Source organism: Schistocerca piceifrons, chromosome 3 (assembly GCF_021461385.2).
Source record: "Schistocerca piceifrons isolate TAMUIC-IGC-003096 chromosome 3, iqSchPice1.1, whole genome shotgun sequence".
In the NCBI taxonomy this organism is placed as follows: Eukaryota; Metazoa; Arthropoda; class Insecta; order Orthoptera; family Acrididae; genus Schistocerca; species Schistocerca piceifrons.
This window is the reverse complement of record NC_060140.1, coordinates 310,792,965-310,811,273: the sequence shown is the minus strand read 5'-3', so window position 1 is coordinate 310,811,273 and position 18,309 is coordinate 310,792,965. Positions and strand designations below refer to the sequence as shown.

The 18,309-nt window shown below is 39.9% G+C and overlaps 1 protein-coding gene across 2 annotated transcripts; it reads right to left on the bottom strand.

The window, feature by feature from the left end:
- Positions 1–15,766: 15,766 nt before the first annotated feature.
- On the bottom strand, positions 15,767–17,933 carry LOC124788339 (2-(3-amino-3-carboxypropyl)histidine synthase subunit 1). 2 transcript variants are annotated; one of them, XM_047255597.1, is made up of 4 exons: positions 17,817–17,921; positions 17,031–17,210; positions 16,784–16,949; positions 15,767–16,674 (listed from the first exon to the last, which is right to left on the bottom strand). In XM_047255597.1, the coding sequence occupies exons 2-4, from the start codon at positions 17,060–17,062 to the stop codon at positions 16,321–16,323; spliced, it is 552 nt and encodes a 183-aa protein (XP_047111553.1). In that variant the 5' UTR covers positions 17,063–17,210; positions 17,817–17,921; the 3' UTR covers positions 15,767–16,320. The 2 variants fall into 2 exon arrangements, with proteins under 2 accessions (XP_047111553.1, XP_047111552.1); XM_047255596.1 differs by having other exon boundaries at positions 17,031–17,933.
- Positions 17,934–18,309: the final 376 nt, after the last annotated feature.

Genomic DNA, 18,309 nt, shown 5'->3' with positions numbered 1-18,309 from the left:
CTTCAAAGTCATTACAAGGAGTAATAAGAAAGGTCACCCATGTCCGGGCCCTATCTGGACCGAGCAGCGAAAGAGTGACACCCGCGCTTCAGCAACCACATGTTACTGTGGCTCGTCTGCGCTCCTGTTGTTCCTTGTAGTGACTCGGAAATGGTGGTCTGTGTTTCTCTTTGTGAAAGCTGTAAACAGTATCGATAATTTTCGTAACAGTGAACTAGGACGTGTAACACATGCTTTAGGGGAAGAAAAGAAAAAAAAGAAGCAAGGCAAAAAGAAGAAGGAATATGTGGGTCCACAGTGCCTGGGGAACAACACCGGTAAGGGGAGAGTTTAGAACAAGATTTCCTTAAGAGATTAATTGCAAAAAAGGTAAAAGAAATTGCAAAACTACACTTATTTAAAAAGGCAGCTAAAAAGTACCTGTTATGCCATACATTTTATACATTGAAGGATTACTTAGATAAAACAGAGTACGAGTTTGGCAAAAAAAAGTTATACAAATAAATAAATAATAATAATGATTATAAAACTTCCAACACTCCATATAACACCTTCACACTATGTTTTTTTCCTCCTTTTTTCCTTTTCTAGAAAAACTTACCCCCAAGCTATGCATTGCACAATACTAACACGTCTTCCTTTTTCTGAGCTCCACATCTCACTCATTATAGAGGGATGCTGACTCAGTTCTTCAGTATAGCAAATGGGAAGTTGTGGTACAGAAAATGGCCCAGAGATCACCAGTGTGTGTGTGTGTGTGTGTTTGTGTGTGTGTAGTGAGTGAAGTGTTATGAAACAATGAGTGTAAAGTGCGTACAGTGACTGATAGTGAGATATAAGTGAACAGTGTGGCATTACATTATTTAATAAGTTATTTGTAAAAAAAGTATTGTATACCAGGAGTAAATCTAATGATTGTAGAAGCCTGTAAATGTATGTGTATACGAATTAGCTAATTTTAAATTGGTCTAAACTTGTAAGTACTAAATACTTCGACATGTCCTATATCCTTGTAAAAAGAGATCTACGGATGAATAAAGCTGCTGCTACTACTACTACTACTACTACTACTACTAATCTCACGGATGATGAGGGAAAGTTTTATGAATATTTTAATATGATGCAACACATCTTCTGTCAACTTTTAAACAAACTAGAACCAAAATCAGGCCCGGATCTGGGGGGAGGGGGGGGGGGAATTCATATTAAAAAAAAAGGCAAACTTGTTTCACAAAGGGCCTAGCATCTAGCATCCAGCGCACTTTGGTCTATTGACTCTTCATATGATTCTGAAACTCATCCCTGTTGGTTTCTGAAGATTTTTTGAACACATTCTAAGTTGATTTCTGAACGTATCATAAGTTGCCTTTTGAATGCGAGCAGAGTGCACGTGATGTCTCTTCCAGGGGAATCCCCGTTGCATCTAGAAATAAAAAAACTTTCCTGCAGACAAAAAGGGACGGGGCTGTATGAGCTGAGCCGAATAAACCCGAAAGGGTGAATACCAATCGCTGTTTATGTGGTTGATTGGGTGTGCGAATGATAAGCGTTATTCCAATTACTAGCGAAATGCATAGGTTCAGTCTACCAGAGTGTAAAATTTACGACTAACAGGAATAACATGTAAGAAAGATTACATTATTATCTTCTCAGTGTATCCAAAAAAAAATGAAATTTTATCAGAAATTTTTTGCCAGATCGCTACACTACTAAGGGCCAGCCAGTTACATAGTCCTCGGTTAGCACCCGCTTAAGCTCTATTCTAGGAATAGCGCGGAAACCGCGTCGTACGGAGCACAAACGCGGGATAACTGAACCAGAGACTCTGGGAGGGTTACAGAAGTTAACTGGAGAATAATTTTTGACAATGGCAGGAATAGTTATAGAATAAGTGATGACAAGGTTGTTTTTTAAAACTAGGAAGGAGAAAAAACGGGGACATCTTACAAATTATGTGGAATAATATGACGATTCCAAATTAATATAAAAATATACTACTACTACTACTTCTACTACTTTCCGATCTCATACTTGAGAAACTGGAGCATATGAATGAAATGTAAAAGTATTTCCTAACATAAGACCTTTCGCTTGTTGGAGACCTATTAGGCATTTGACATTGGTACTTCGTGAATTACATTCTTATTATTTATGTAAATGAGGTAGATAAAAATGACGATTTTTGCCTAAACAGTCTCGCTTATTTGGCGTGTCTTACAACTGGCGCAATATTAGAAAGACCTATTTCGTCTTATCTAGCAGACGGTGACAAAATAGACACAATTAAATCCAGAACCACATCACCCTTGGGCACTATTTGTATTAACAGCTTATTCTGTATTAAACAATGACATTTTGATTTTTCATGTAGCAAAACGTTTGACGAACTTTCACGATATAATAGATTCTTTCGCAGAAAGGAAATCACGCCGTGTAAAGCTGTAGCAGGATTAGAGAGAAAAAAAATGCTAAGACCTAAGGATTGAGAAATGTGTACTGTCTTGTTTGTCTCTTGTCTTTACTACGTTTATGTTTCCTATATTTAATTTTATTTCACATAAAGGAAATTTATTAACTAATAGCCAATAGGGTTCAAATTTTCTGAAGAGTTTTTATTCTACCGGCCACTGATAATCCAGCCCACTATTAATTGTGAGTTCTCTGTAAGGAATGGAGGTAGCATGTAAAACCAGCCAACTAGTAGCAGAAGAGGACAATTCAATTTCCACTGCCGTGAATAAAGGGTTCAGGGCTTCCATTACACAATGCACACGTTTGAATTCCACAGTGCGAAATACAGTTACGTGCCGTAGAAGAATACTGTGTGAAGAGGCGTGGCACTGCACTTCGGCAAACTTAGGACCGAATAAACAACATGCCTTACATTTCCTCGAACATGTAAGTTTTATATATCAAGCTCTTCACAAAGTTGTGCGTTACTGACGTTTCTCGAGCACCTCGACCACTACATTTAATTTTAATGGCATATTTCGTCCTCCGGGTGATGGCCGATACTCGAACGTTTCTCGGAATGGACACTGCCCGGATATGTGTGAACCTCGGTTACGTGTTGCTGGTAGAGAAACGGGCCGGAGTGCGGGCGTCACTCGTTCGACGTTCGGTCCTGACAGAGCTCGGGCATCGTTGACTGAACCTTAAGGTAACACTACAGTGAGCGCCAATTAAATGGAGCTTGTGCAATTTTCATTTTTGTACGCTATTACATATGAATCTGTTATGTCCATTATTTAACAGGTAGTACCAATTGCTGTTTGTAGCCAACCCCTTACGTTGTTCAATCTGGAAATTGGAAATTTGTGGTAAGGTCTTATGGGACCAAATTGCTGAGGTCATCGGTCCCTAAGCTTACCGACTACTTAATCTAACTTAAACTAACTTACGCTAAGGACAACACACAATGCCCGAGAGAGGACTCGAACTCCGACAGGGGGAGCCGCACGGACCGTGACAAGGCGCCCTAGACCGCGAGGCTATTCAATCTGTGCACTGAACAAGCAGTAAGGAAACCAAACAACAATTTGGAGTAGGAATTAAAATCCAAGGAGAAGAAATAAAAACCTTGAGGTTTGGTGATGACATTGTAATTATACCAGAGAAAGCAAAGGACTTGGAAGAACAGTTGAACGAATTGGACAGTGTCTTGAAAGGAGGATATCAGATGAACATCAACAAAAGCAAAACGATAATAGTGGAATGTAGTCGAATTAAATCAGGTGATGCTCAAGGAATTAGATTAGGAAATGAGACACTTAAAGTAGTAAAGGAGTTTTGCTATTTTGGGAGCAAAATAACTGAAGATCAGTTATTTCATCCTGGTTGATGGAAAGTATACGCCATCGGGGCGCAATATATCATCAGGGGTTTTATTAGAACCACCCTATATTGCTAGACGCGTGAAAGATCTCTTGCGCGCGTCGTTCGGTGATGATCGTGTGCTCAGCCGCCACTTTCGTCATGCTTGGGCTCCCAGGTCCCCAGACCTCAGTCCGTGGAATTGTTGGCTTTGGGGTTACCTGAAGTCGTATCGTGATCGACCGACATCTCGAGGGATGCTGAAAAACGACGACGCCAATGCCTCACCATAACTCCGGACATGCTTTACAGTGCTGTTCACAACATTATTCCTCGACTACAGTTATTGTTGAGGAATGATGGTGGAAATATTGAGCATTTCCTGTAAAGAACATCGTCTTTGCTTTGTCTTACTTTGTTATGCTAATTATTGCTATTCTGATCAGATGAAGCGCCATCTGTCAGACATTTTTTGAACATTTGTATTTTTTTGGTTCTAATAAAACCCCATGTCATTTCAAGCATGTGTGTCAATTTGTACCTCTCTATCTACATTATTCCGTGATTTATTCAGTTTTCAAATTTATACTGACTTTTTGATCGCCCGGTATATCAATGGAGCCATTTGGTTTTTTTAAGGTAACCACCAGTATCACCCGCTGGCTAGCCAATATTGGTGTGGTAACCCAAGTCATCCCATCTATGTTGTCCCTATTCAATGGCCTCCTGTGTGGTGAATGGAAACTGCCAATCAAGACAGATGGTTTTAAACTGATACGTCGTTGAAAGTTCTTTGTGCAACTAAGGGTAGTTTCAAATAGTTATTCATGGCTGGTTCAAAGATTGTCCAGATTGCTACATGTAATGACAGATGATACTAGTGTTCCTTGATCATCTATTTGGAACCCAAACAACATAAATTCATTCAATCCAAATAGTGTCAGTGAGCTAACCAAAAGTAATATTGGTTTTGAGCTACTTGTTTGTTACTTGACTCAGTCTTCATTTATCAATTTTGATGGGACCTCCTGGCCTCTGTAGCAAACTTCTTCCCATCTCTGCCCTCTGAAGCAAGGGAGCACCAATTCAATTGTATGTGTGCCAGTTGATTAGTGACATGGCTTACCCCTGTATCCTCCATGAACACCATCTGCTAGTCATTAATAGTCAGTCAGATAACCAGCTTGGTTGGAGTTTTACCACACATTGGCTAGGTGGCCAAGCTTGGAGCATGCATCACACGCAGTGTCTCTATGAGGACGCTGGTGGCATTCGTGCATCGAGTAGCAGTGAGGGCATGGTTTCCAGAACTTACCATTACAGAGCCTGGACATCAGTGACGTGGAGGGACAGTTATGACGCACCATACGCGCTGGTGCCCAACAGTGAACTACACACTACTGATCTGAAATGTATATCAACTCAGTAGCAGTCAACTTACTACCTAATTCATGCTGTGCAGGCCAGCCTGAGGATGTTGACCCAGATGAGTATGATGACTGTGACAGGTCCTCAGTTGACTGGCAATGTCAGCCAGTATAAGATACAGAACAAACATCCGTGCTGTCCTCAAATGTTTGCTGAGCAGAAGCAGACACCACCACTTCTTCTATTTACAGGAGTCATCAATGAGAAAAATGCCTAATGTCTTTGTTTTGATGTATTTGTCTGGTATTAACCTAAAAATTACATCTCAAACCAGAGATGGGGCACAGGATACTTTGCAAGATGCACATATGAAATTGGAGGTGGGATAAGCCCTGTAGTTCCACAGTCCAAGACATACACAATTGAACCAACTGTTTTGCACATTTCTCAAATTTGAGTCTTCCAGTTATAGTGTGACCTGATGACTGAAGTGCAGCAAATTACAGGTAACAGGAAACACTAAGATTATAGGATGAGCGAATGGTACCAGTTGCTACAAGTAACTATTAGAAGTTAGATATATAGCACATTGCCGTACTTAATGTGGAGTGCACTTGCTTTCCAATAAAGTATGAAAGGCTGTAGACGGAGATCTGCAGGAACTTCAGTTTCACTGAAGGCAGTAGACGTCACTGGCTGTGGTGATACTGCTTTTGTTGCTGCTGAGCTGCTTCTGTTGGAACTGGTCCTACTGTGATCGTTATTGTTGCAGCTCCAACAGCTTTTTTTCATAGTGCAAGAAATAGTGAAAGCACTCCACAGAGAGAACATATCACTTGAATAGGATAACTGTGTAGAGCAGCAAAAGTCAATAGTTGTCACAATGAGAGCCGATGACAAGCCAACGAATCAATATGAAGGCCATAGTATACTAAAGGTGATGACATTGCAATATGTGGTAGTGTACTGTCATTGCTTACCACTACATTCAGTCATAAGGTATAGTCTCTGCTTTGTGACTCAGTTGTCTATATGCTTTAAACACACATCTCAAACTGGTACAACTAACAATCTTGGGATAAGACAGAAGAGAGAATCTATCTACCACTAGTAGTATAAAAAGTACTTGGAACTAAAACCTTTACCTGTAACCCCACATCAAATATCCCAAAAATCTTACTGCCATATCTGTAGCAACAGCAAAGGCATTAGACTCAATGATGAAATTAACAACCAAGAACCTTGAAATGCTACCGATGTCAGATGCTACCAAGGTCTAATAAAAGTATTGTTTGGTGTCACATCATTGTCTATTTGCAGTAGTCAACATATATACAAAGTACAAACAGGTACTATGAGTTAATCTATCAGAAGAGTATCTTTTGCATTCCATTAACTACTTGCCATACCCTTTTCAGTAGAGGAAATTAAATTTATCTTTTCTGTGCAGAGACAACAGTTACTTACCTGGTAATCTGATTGCTGTTTCATTACTGACCTGAATTAGGAGACCAAGGTTTCTTTCACAGTAGCAGATCAGTACACAAAACCTATTCAATTTGAGCCATGCGCACCTCGCGGTCATGGCGTTTATTGCTCGTCATCTTGTTTTTTGTGGTTCTGTCGCCTCATTTTTTCTTTTAATTCAATATACTGGCGTCACTTGGTTGCTAGTGTAGTTGCCCATGAGTGGCAGCAGCAGTACTTATTGATAAGTGCACTGTCGTACCATCTCTGGAGCGACCACTAGTATTTCTGGTTCGTCAACTGTGAGAGTTCAGTCCAGACGCAGCAGCAGTGAAGTCAGGGATGGAGCGCCAGTGAGGTGCCGATAGCCAATGCTCGCCGGCTGATGGCGACACACATGCACTGTCCGGCAGAAGGAGGCTTGAGCGGGGACGACCATCGGTTGGTCGTTCGCTCAGTCATCTAATCAGGCGACGTGTATTTGGTCTTTTGACCATTTCTGGGCATCATCAGTTGGTTATCTTGCCAGACGTGGGTCGGTTCCTTCCATGTGCAGAGATATCGGGTGGCCAATGGGCAAGTGTTCCTCTGCGTGGTTGGGTCCGAGCCAATGTGCCCGGGTTGCCGTGTGTCTGAGTTCCCAACAGACATCGAGTTGAGTCGGGTTGGAGCTGTAGTGAGTTCTGGACAGCCAAGACTCAACCGACCGTTGCCAACACACATAACTTGAGTGGGGACGACCTTGGTTGGTTGTTCACTCATCTCACTGGACATGTATTTGGTCGACGACTGCTTGTGGAAACACTCTGTGTATCAAATTGATTCATTCTTGTTCCACAGTGATTGCTTTTATGATTTTTCGAGTTCTTGTGCAAGTGTGTTTACGTCCAACTGTGTGTAGCTTCTGTGATTTCCACTGAGCACGTGAATTCTGTCTGTGTACTGAAATGGGCAGTTGGTCGGTTGCGACAGAGGAGACCGGTTAGGTTGTGGGTGGTTCTTCAGCCATCCCTAGATCGTGATGCAACCCAATTGTTTAGTGTTACGCTTAGCTGCCTGTCTCACCCAAACTGTGGTTAGAGTTTCCTCCCCAAGCCGACCCCTGGAACACTTCTGAGCACTGCTTTGTTGTTTGTGATTGTCATTTTATTCGGTCGCAGGTACGGTGCCAGGCCTTCAGCTGCATATTAATATTGTCTGCTTTATGTTTAGTATATGGCCTTCAGCCGAACTTCATGACAACTATTTTAAGATTAGGCCTTCAGCCGTGTTTTATTTAAAATTCTGGTTGCTCTCCTTTTAGGCCTTCAGCTGCATTTGTTTCAGAATCCGTGACTTTAATATGTAAATCCTTGTCTGTAAGGCTTCTCTTTAATTATCTTGAATACTTGAAACGGCCTTCAAGCCGTGATCTGTAAATGTTTATCTTAAGGTGGTCAATAATTATTCGTGAATAATCGTTACGGCCTTCAGTCAACAAGATACTTAAAGTTTTCTTAAGATGTTTTTCTGTTGTACTGTGAAAAGCTTATCTTTAAAGCCTCTCTTTTAATATGCATTTTTTTTACATTGAGCTTTCAGCCAAAGAATTAATTTGAATTTCCCTTAATATGGCCGTAGCCGAAATTTGTAAATGCTTGGCTTTTAAAGACTTTCCTTAGCTAATCTGAAATATTATTTCGGCCCTTAGCCAAGAAGATATTGCAATTTTATTTAAGTAAGGCCTTCAGCTGTTACTCTAAATCCCGCTGTTTTAAAAGTAATCATTTAAACTTATTCTGCAGAAGTGACTTGCGGCCTCAGCCGTGAATTGATCTTTGTTGTTTTTAAAGAGAAAACTGTGCATTCGTTTGAGGAATAAAGTTGTGTGTGATCTTGTATGACTAACAGTAATTGACCTTGGCCCCTTCCACAACCTGATCCGCTCTGTCCTGCGAAATCAGATTACACAATTCATTTTAAAACATTTCAAACATAGATGAGCAATTAGTTTCCTCGATTTTTTGTCAAATCCAATAAATTGACCATTTACCTGGACTACACTTTTCTATACATAATTATTTTGGGAAAGTTTACTATACTCACTTCTGTCATGCCTATGGCATCAGCTATTTTATACATCAATGTACAATGTAGACTTCCTAACGAGTTCATACATGGTTGCAGTTCTGAGACATACGTCACAGTGATCACCTTCAAAAAGACTAAAGCATATTTTCATCCAGCACCAATTTATTAAAATAAATGAAGAATTTCTTACAAACTGTCATCAAGTTTTGATGTATTTCAATTGACAGTTAAGTGTCTAAACAGACTTTTATGACTGCACAGTATACCAGTTGTCTACCTGAACAAAACACACACAATATAAAATGAAATGTATCATGTCACTGCAGTTTCTTATGGTATAACCACTTGAAAGACCATCTGAACAGCAAACAGGCTATTATATAACAGTAACACATACATTTATTAACCAGTCAACCTACAAAGAAAATCAAAAGAATATAACACACACAAGTAATGGTGGCATATATGACAATACCAGGTGATTTCAAAAGATGGAAAGATGAAAATGGAATGACAGTGCACCTAAAATGTCACATACTACGCTACAACAGAAATGACAGTAAGAAAAATAGTAAAATGACACAAGTACTGTGGTTTGATCTCCAGGAAATCCATCGCTGGTTGATGAAGTGTATTTAAAAGTGCAAGAAATGATAGACTATACAATGTCTGCAAAGAAAACACGTAAATGGACAATAACCATCAGGCAAACTTTTCCTCCAACAGTAGGCCTACTCATCAAGATGAGACTGTAGAGCTGAAGTGTGCCTCTTCCCCCTCCTTACAATAGTAATGCCCCTCCCAATAACTCTTAATCATTTTTGTACAGGACCCCGTGAAATAATCCTTAAACTCAAGACTGTGCTTAACTGTTAAACGATGCCATCCCCTAGACCACAACCACCTAAATGATAAAGAATCAGGAATTGTAGGGGCTCCTTCTCCTATATATTACACTATTACGCTAACCAAAATCCACTTTCTTCACCTCTCCACCACCTGAAAAATACAGTCAGACGAGCCACCGACAAAACAATTGCCCCACACTCCCACAGCCAGAGACTGTTTCCAATATTTACTTTTCCTGAACTGGGACTCATCTATTTTCACCGTCACTTCTGTCCCCTCCCCCACAGAACTTAATATACTCCCCACAAACTTCATGATGGAAAAAATAGTAACCAGCCACAGTCAACTGACAATGCCAAATGTAGAGATCCCTAGTCCGAGCAGGACCCGCTGTTGTTAGCTTTATGTATGGGGAGGTGGAGAGAATGCATGGACCAAATGCGAGTAATGTGGTTTTGTGGATTTTTTTTCTTTTTTTGGTGTGGTGAGGGGATATGCATTTGGTGTGTCTGCGGTGTTTTCGTGAGTCTGTGTTGTATGTTTTCACAGTTATGTATGTGGTGTCGTTTCTTTATGTGACTACTGGTGTGTTGGGGAGGGGGGGTGGGGTTGGGTAGGAGGGGTCTGTATGTTCGTGGTTTTGTATTTTTTTGTTTCTGTTGATAGAGAGAGAGAGAGAGAGAGAGAGAGAGAGAGAGAGAGAGAGATTTTATTTTTGATGTAATACATTAGAGGTTTTTTTATGTATATTTTGTTGCTTCTAGATGCCGAGTTTTTGATTAATGTTGCTTTGTAAGAGTTTGGGATGGCAGCTTTTGTAGAGTGTGTGTGTGTGTGTGTGTGTGTGTGTGTGTTGGGGGGGGGGGGGGGGGGGGAGGTGTATTGTTGCCCTGGTTTACTGTTCAGCTATATAGGCGAACTGGAGATTGAGATACTGAGTTTCATAATTGTCACGGGGGAGCGGGGGGTGTAGAAAGGCAGGGGTGTTGGTATGTGATTGCCTGTCAAATGTGTGGGTCATTAACGGTATATATCAAATGTGTGACTAATTAATAAATACTGATCCACCTACTTCCACCCATGATTTAATTAACAAACATTGATCCACTTACCCAGTATGCTCACTCAGATCGATAACTGTGTTTTTTTAGGTTTTCTTGGGTTTTATTTTTCGGCAATTTTGAGGGATTTTTCCAGTGTGTTGTATCTTGATCGGTGTTGTTGTTTTTATTACTGAATTCTTAGTTTGTCCCCATCCAAAACCCCATTCACGCAGTTGTCCCACTAATTTCATTGGGTCTGGTGACTGAAATGGTTCACATGGTATTTGTACTTTCGCGGGTGTTATGACTGATGTTTTGGTGACCATGTTGGAAATGCTCTAAATATGGATTTCCAGCATGATGACATCAATGGTCATAGCAGATGGGTGGTTTCCCATACTCTGGTAATCCCCGTTCTGACAATTTGTTGACTACTGAATAGTGGCCGTGTATGTAGAATGCTAATAGGTGCCTACAAAATATGTTACCTCCTACAATTTTGTCCACATATGAGCTTGATATCAACAAAGTCAACCAGCAACCTATCACCAGTGCTTCTCACATGATTTCTGAGAGCTAAATGCTTTACTGAGGACAACACTATTCAACTTGACTGTCAGCATCAATGGCCCAAGAGAAAAGACTAACTGGATCAATTTGGAAGTCACATTCCCTCCCTTTATCACTTCAGCTGTGTATTTAAGCATTTTAAATTTGTTAACACATTGTTGCCCAACTGCCCTCGAAAAGTTCTGAACGTAATTGTATTTCTTCAGCTACTGGCTGTAAAAGGAGGTAATGGACTGTAAAAATGAAAAGGCTTCATGATAGCCGATTACCTCTCACTTCACAAATATTTTGATAAATCGAGCAGAATGTACCCAATGTGTGACTTGTGTAAGTTATGAAACCTGATAAAGAGGCACTTTGAAGCACATCATCCAGATTTCACAAATAACCCAAAAGAAATTTTTATTGGAAAGCTTATTATTTTGAAGACACTGTAATCTACAAGAAAACGAAAAAACACTGTCTTCTAAGTCCCTGTCAGCCTCTTACCAGGTCTCATAAATTACAGTTACAAACTGAAGAAATCCCATGTATCTACAGAAACACTTACCTTGTCTGTAGAATCTGAAATGGTTTAAACATCATCTGATGAATCCTCTGCTTATGACTATTCTACTCTTCAATGACATAGTTTCCACAAGAGTTTAAGTACTCTCAAAATATTTGTCAACAATTGGTTGTAAAACTAACAATTGTCATGATCTTAAAAGTGGGAAAATGTTTATTTTGTTACCTTTATCAACATGGAAGAGAAGCTTCTCTTGTGTGAGCCTATCTAAAATCAATGGCTGAGTACTTTTGGTATCATCAATACATTCTTAACCTAAAATGTAATTTTTGAGGTAAAAGTACTGAAACATGTTCGAATGGGGCTTATGCAATGTCTGAAGATTATAGAGTAGCACAACAAAATCTCTACGACCCAGAAGATATCCATACTTACCACATCATTCTTCAGAAAACCTTGGCAACAAAAGAATGCAGTGGATCACTTCTTAAAATGTTGAAGATTGAAAAAAAAATTGAGTCATAAAAACTAATCCTCTAATTCTACATCTACATTCACAGACAGGCACCATGCCCCACACCTAGGTCTCCATACCACTTCCTCTCTCACCCCAGATCCTTCAACCACCCCGAAGTACTAGCCACCAAAAGGTGCCCCCTTCGTCACCCAGTACCACCTCGGACTGGAACAACTGAACTAAATCCTTCGACAGAGCTTTGATTGCCTTCAAGTCCTGATATGATGGACATCCTATCCAAGATCTTTCCCAGCCCTCCTAAAGTGAAGTTCTGCCACCCACCCAAATTCCACATCCTAGACCATCCCTATGCCACTCACAAACCCAAACCCTTACCACAATGATCATATCCTTGTGGAAGACCCAGATGCAAGACCTGCCCAATCCACTCACCCAGTGCTTCCTATTCCAGTCCTGTCACAGGTTTATCCTACCCCATCAGAGGCCTGGCCACCTGTGAAAGCAGCCATGTCATTTACTAGCTCTGTTGTAATCACTGCACAGCTTTTTATATTTTGTGTGACTACAAACCAGCTGTCCATCAGGATGAATGGCCACCACCAAACTGTAGGTCATGTACAAAGTAGACTTTTCTGTAGCACAACATGCAGCTGAACATAACATGCTTTATGTCACTGGCTGCTTCGCTACCCAAGTCATCTGGATCCTCCCCTCCACCACCAGCTTTTCTTCCTTACAACAGGTTCTCCACCCCTGTAATCATCCCGGCCTCAAGCTATGGTAAAATACTGTCCTCATACCCTCCATCCCCTCTGTCCTACCATCTCCTCCCCATTTCGCCTCCTGCACTCTGTTTTCCGTCCTCTGGCAATGCACCCACCCACCTTTCCCTGATTCTCTCCTTTTTTCCCCGACCTCCTAACACTTTGCCAGTTGTCATTCTAGTCCTTGCACACTTCGCCAGACAGCATTCGTCTCTCCCCGCACCTGTACACTACTATTCCTTCCCCTTCCCTGCACAACTGCTGTTTGTGTCCCATGTAATTTGCTCGTCTATATCAATGTTGTGTGCTTCTCTTTTGCTGATGAAGGCTGTGACTGAAAGCTCTATGTAAGTGTCTTTTAATTGTGCCTGTCTGCAACTTAACATGTCTTCTTTATAATGAGTAGCACTATCTTTCCCTACATTGTTGATAATTCTATGTCTACAATATTTAAGATATTGTGAGATGAAATGGATACTAAATACAGGGCTCAGTTATTTTCCTACTGGTGTTACACGAGTTTTAACAGGAAAGGTATTACAGAGGGTGTCTTAACGTCAAGTAAGAAATGTAATCTGTTCTGGATGTGCAAGATCAACCTCTAGCAGAAATTCCAAGAATACATAGTCTCTATTGCAAATGACTTATCTGAGAGATGTATTAGAAAACCTGAAATGGCAACTTAAGACATTTCGATTTAAATTTACAGTTAAGGAAAAACTGCATGCAAAGTAGACTTTCAAGCACATTCCCTAAGTTAGTCTCAATGTGTATGTGGAGTATTTTCAATGGATGCGCAAATGCATTACTGACCACCAATAAATACTGAAAATTCATTCGGAAACCTTTTACTCTTACAATTTATATGCTTTTTTTTGTTAGAAATCCTTTTGAAAATGTTTCAGAGTGGAAAGTAAATTTAACAGAATGATTTGACAGTTCTAGCCACATATTGGTACAAAACTCCTGTCTTTGAGTGAAAAGACATTGAAGCTTCTAAGTCCTTTTGCATCTATAAACATGTGGACCTTCCACTAACCATACAACAGTAAGATGGTTTGCCTGCCTGAACAATACAGCTAACTGTGTAACCACATTGGAGACATATCTACGTCCACATCTACATCCATACTCTGCAAACCACCGTGAAGCGAATGGCAGAGGACACATTCCATTGTACCAGTTATCTATAGAGGTAAGACTAACATGGGTTTCAGAAGAAGGCAGCAGCAGTAAAGATGATTGACTGATCTGGCTCTGTAAGATAAATCAATACAGCATTGCAACATTGGTATTCTCAACGGCAGACAGCAACGAGGGAACTATAGTCATTATATTTCGTGAGAATGCACAGGTCGAATGTATGGTATGGTGATAAAAGGATCTGAGGTAAAACAGTCCCCTATTGGGGATCTCCAGATGGGGACTATTCAGGAGGATGATGTCATCAGGCAATACAGAACGAGTGTTCTGTGGACTGGAGCCTGAAATGTTAGCTCATTTAAAGGAATAGACTCAACTGAGAAAAGGGTAGGTTTAAGTTAGGTATAGTGGGAATTCATGACGTGTGATAGCAAGAAGTAAAGGAGTTCTGGTCAGGTGAATACAGGATTATTAACACAAAATTAAATGGAGTAATGCAGGGGAATGTCTACTAATGAATAATAAAATACTAATACAGGTGAGCAACTATGAACAGCACTGTGTAAACATTATAGCCAAGCCAGATACAAAGTAAACACTTACCACTGCAGCATCAGTTAATATATAGACTATTCAACAGATAAAAATGTTGATAGAAGAGACTAAATAAATTATTTAAATTGCTAAGGGAGGCAAACATTTGTGATGGGGTACTGTAACATGATAGTAAGAAGACAAAAGAGAAAAGAAGTTGTAGGAGAAATGGGGATTTAAAACAGGAAACAACTTGGTGGAATTTTTGCACAGAGCACAAATCAACCACCGCTAATAATTGATTTAAGAATCATGAAATAAGCTTATGTATGGAGGAGAGACCAGGAGACATCTGACTGCATCACACAATTTCAAAATATTTCATGGAGTAGATGCAATAATTTACTTTGAAATGTGCAGTACTGTGTGATCTCCAAATCTGAAAATACTCATATCGATCTTATTTAAAATAATACATAAAATGCAAAAGCCTGTTCATAATTTTGGAGCAATTGTTTGATTTACATAATGCAAAAGCATGCTCACAAGATTTCAGTTTAACCTTCTGAGAATGTTTGTGTCATGAAATAATACTATTTTTAGCAATTACACAGTCTGGAACAGAAAAGAGCTCACTATCTGACCACAAAAATAATCAACTATTTAGCAGAGAATTAGAGGTGCTGCCTAAAAATAAAAATTATTTTTAAAAATCCAATCATTTTTGCTTGATTACTACTTTGCTCCAATAACCACAAACAACTCTGGTACTACATGCACAATATAACTTGAAACTTTTCACAGGTCATGCTGGGAACGTAAGTTCATAACCACCACCTAGCATATTGGCTGATATCAGGTGAGGAGAAGTAAATGTAAGGAGATGCATCCCACTTCCTCTTCAAAAGGCAGGCAGCACACTGGCATCAACACTGCATTCATAATGCCTACAAAAAATCTGTACAGCACATCACATATATCGTTTCCTAGATAAGGTTGGAAATGGGCGGAAACAATGTACTGGCCGAAAGTAAGCAATAAGCATATTGATAATATTACCCATGTTCTTTGTTCCCATGATCCTACATTTTTGGTGTTTAATTTACAAGTTCAAGAGCTAGGCCTATTAAAAAAACTTGCTGTAGATGAACATGTAGACTTACAATATTATCACTTTATTCATAGTATTTATTATTTCACTGAAAATACAGGCAAGTATAGACTTTTTGAGGCGCTGTCTCAGCTCTCTCAGTTCTCTGTCTCATTTGGTACTGTCGGTATCTAGTTCTCTATATGTCCTAGTTCAAACATTTAGAAGCCGTTCTGACTCACTCTACTGTATAGGCTACTGCATCTGTGCCACGTATAATATCTGATATTCAACAAAGGATACAACACTGCACAAAATGGATGTTAATAAAATCGTAATACTGTGACAGGCAGAATAAAGACTTGAAACTGAAATGACAATGGTAAAAATCATGGTCTGAAAAATTAACTGCATACAACTCAATTGTTATCCAGCCAAATGACTCTTCAAGCACAGTTCCTAACCTTTTGTGACGTGATAAATACATTGATACATAAGTTCTTAGATTAAAAAGCAGTGAATCAGTCTCTAAAATGTTTCGCAATGAAGATGTAACATGTACCATAGAGATTCATAAAGCATGAGAACACTAACAACTGACTCCATTTAACAGTAGTTTTCCTTTAGTGTTTGCCAGTTGCCTGTGAGGGACTACAGCCAGTCTTACCACAACACTTAGTGTCATCCTTGTCTGGAGTTGTTTTATGATTTGGAGTCCAAGGTCCCAAACTTGTGTTAGCATAGAAATCCATTGGATAGCGATCCTCGTCCTTCTGCCAATGCACAGAACCCAAGGCTACAGCTGCCTCAAAAGGTGTCAGAAGAGGCTGGGCGAATGCATACCCCCAGTCAATGGATAATCGTGGACAAGCAATCTGAATCCATGCTTCTACATCTGGGAACATCTTAAGCTTGTCAGGGAAAATTTCTGATAACAGGACGACAGCGCTTTCTTTCTTCATTAGTGAGATTCGTTCCTGTATTTAAAGTTAAATTTAAACAAGTGTCTATCAGAAGAAATTTATTAAATGATTATTTCTAATGAGTTAAAAACATACAAAATTCTTCAACATGAATGTGTTTTACCTGTAATGTTGCCAAAACTTTGGGATTTCCTTGCCGACCTAAAGTTCCCAATATCAGGCCAAATCTAGAAGCCTGACTTGCTTTTTGAATAGCAGCACTTCTTATTTTCAGCATTGCTGAATGATCATAAAATTCTTCAGTGAATTTCTTTTCATAAGGATCATACCTGTACATACAAAGTAATGTACACACTAAACGAGCAATAACAAACGACAGACAGCACAATCAGTATATTAAAAGGATTTACCTGAAAGCCCTGAGTGAAGGATTTGCTATCATGGCTGCTTCAAGATGAAATCTTCCATCTCCTAAATATATCAACACATTGACATCTTTTATTGTTGGGGAAGTGCAGCCCAAAATTTCTCCTGCAGAAAGTGGTCGACTCTGAGGAATAGTTACTTTGTAACCCAGCTCCCTCAGTTCTCTGCCAACAGCATGCAAGGTAGCAACAAACTGAATAGTGCTAACTAAACCAATTTTCTCTTCCTTTGGGAAATTATACTGAATCGTTTCTAAGAAATGCAGTGAATCGATTTTGATGTCAACAAAAATATAAAGAACTTTGATACCAATCGTTTGATCAACAGGAATAAGACAGCTATGGCCATAATGAACAAGTAAATCCACTCGCAACGCCTTCGCAGTGTAATCATCTATGCAGCATGCGCCGTAAGTTACGTCGCCCATTATCACAGTATCAGCTTCAGTAAATTCTTCTATAATGTCACAAATTGTTGTTGCAAACATGAGCAACCCTTCGGGCATTTGAAGAGCAACTCGTTTGGCTTCTATCTGTTTAATGCGCCAAATTGTCTTCGGCAATTCAAAGTTATAATTTTTTGGCAGTACTTGGGTCAACTCATGCGAATTAATCTTATCCGCCAACGCTTCTGGGATTTTATTCACAACGTTTATTGGGGGTTTAAATACTTTTCGTGTAGCTGACGCTGTTACAACGACAGCTTTACTGCTTTCATCCATCTTCTACAAGTACAATAAAAAGCAAATCTATTATTACAAACGCACTCACTATAAATCTTATGTATTCCAAAGACAATATCTGTCGCCTTTGCGGTTGCAATCCTGCTTTTGCTCCTTCGTCCTACAGAACAGAATACAGATATAAACACAAAACCACGTGTCGTTGACGCCTCTGCCAAAGACTACACAGCACGCAGACGACATACTTCAAATGCAGTAACTGAATTGCACAGGCAACGAAAACTTGCACATGTATCCCTCAGCCATCCAGAATGCCCGGCAGTCAGAAAAGTCGACAGCCGTTTAATTTACGGGCCTAGGTCATAGAAGCATATAGACTGCGACGCTCCCGTCTCGTTGTTGTTGTTGTTGTGGTCTTCAGCCCTGAGACTGGTTTGATGCAGCTCTCCATGCTACTCTATCCTGCGCAAGCTTCTTCATCTCCCCGTACCCTCTCTGCAATGTCAATTTCTGAAACTAAGAAGGTTATAATTCTAGTTTTCTTGTTTGAAACGAACGTCTAAGTGACAGAGGGCCAAAAG

What these genes read in the sequence shown, in the direction of transcription:
- LOC124788339 (XM_047255596.1), bottom strand. Translation starts at nt 17,767, where the DNA reads ATGGATGAAAGCAGTAAAGCTGTCGTTGTAACAGCGTCAGCTACACGA. An exon ending in CCTTCACTCAGGGCTTTCAG is followed by an intron (nt 16,950 to 17,030) that starts GTAAATCCTTTT and finishes TTGTATGTACAG; the next exon opens with GTATGATCCTTATGAAAAGA. An exon ending in AAGTTTTGGCAACATTACAG is followed by an intron (nt 16,675 to 16,783) that starts GTAAAACACATT and finishes CTTTAAATACAG; the next exon opens with GAACGAATCTCACTAATGAA.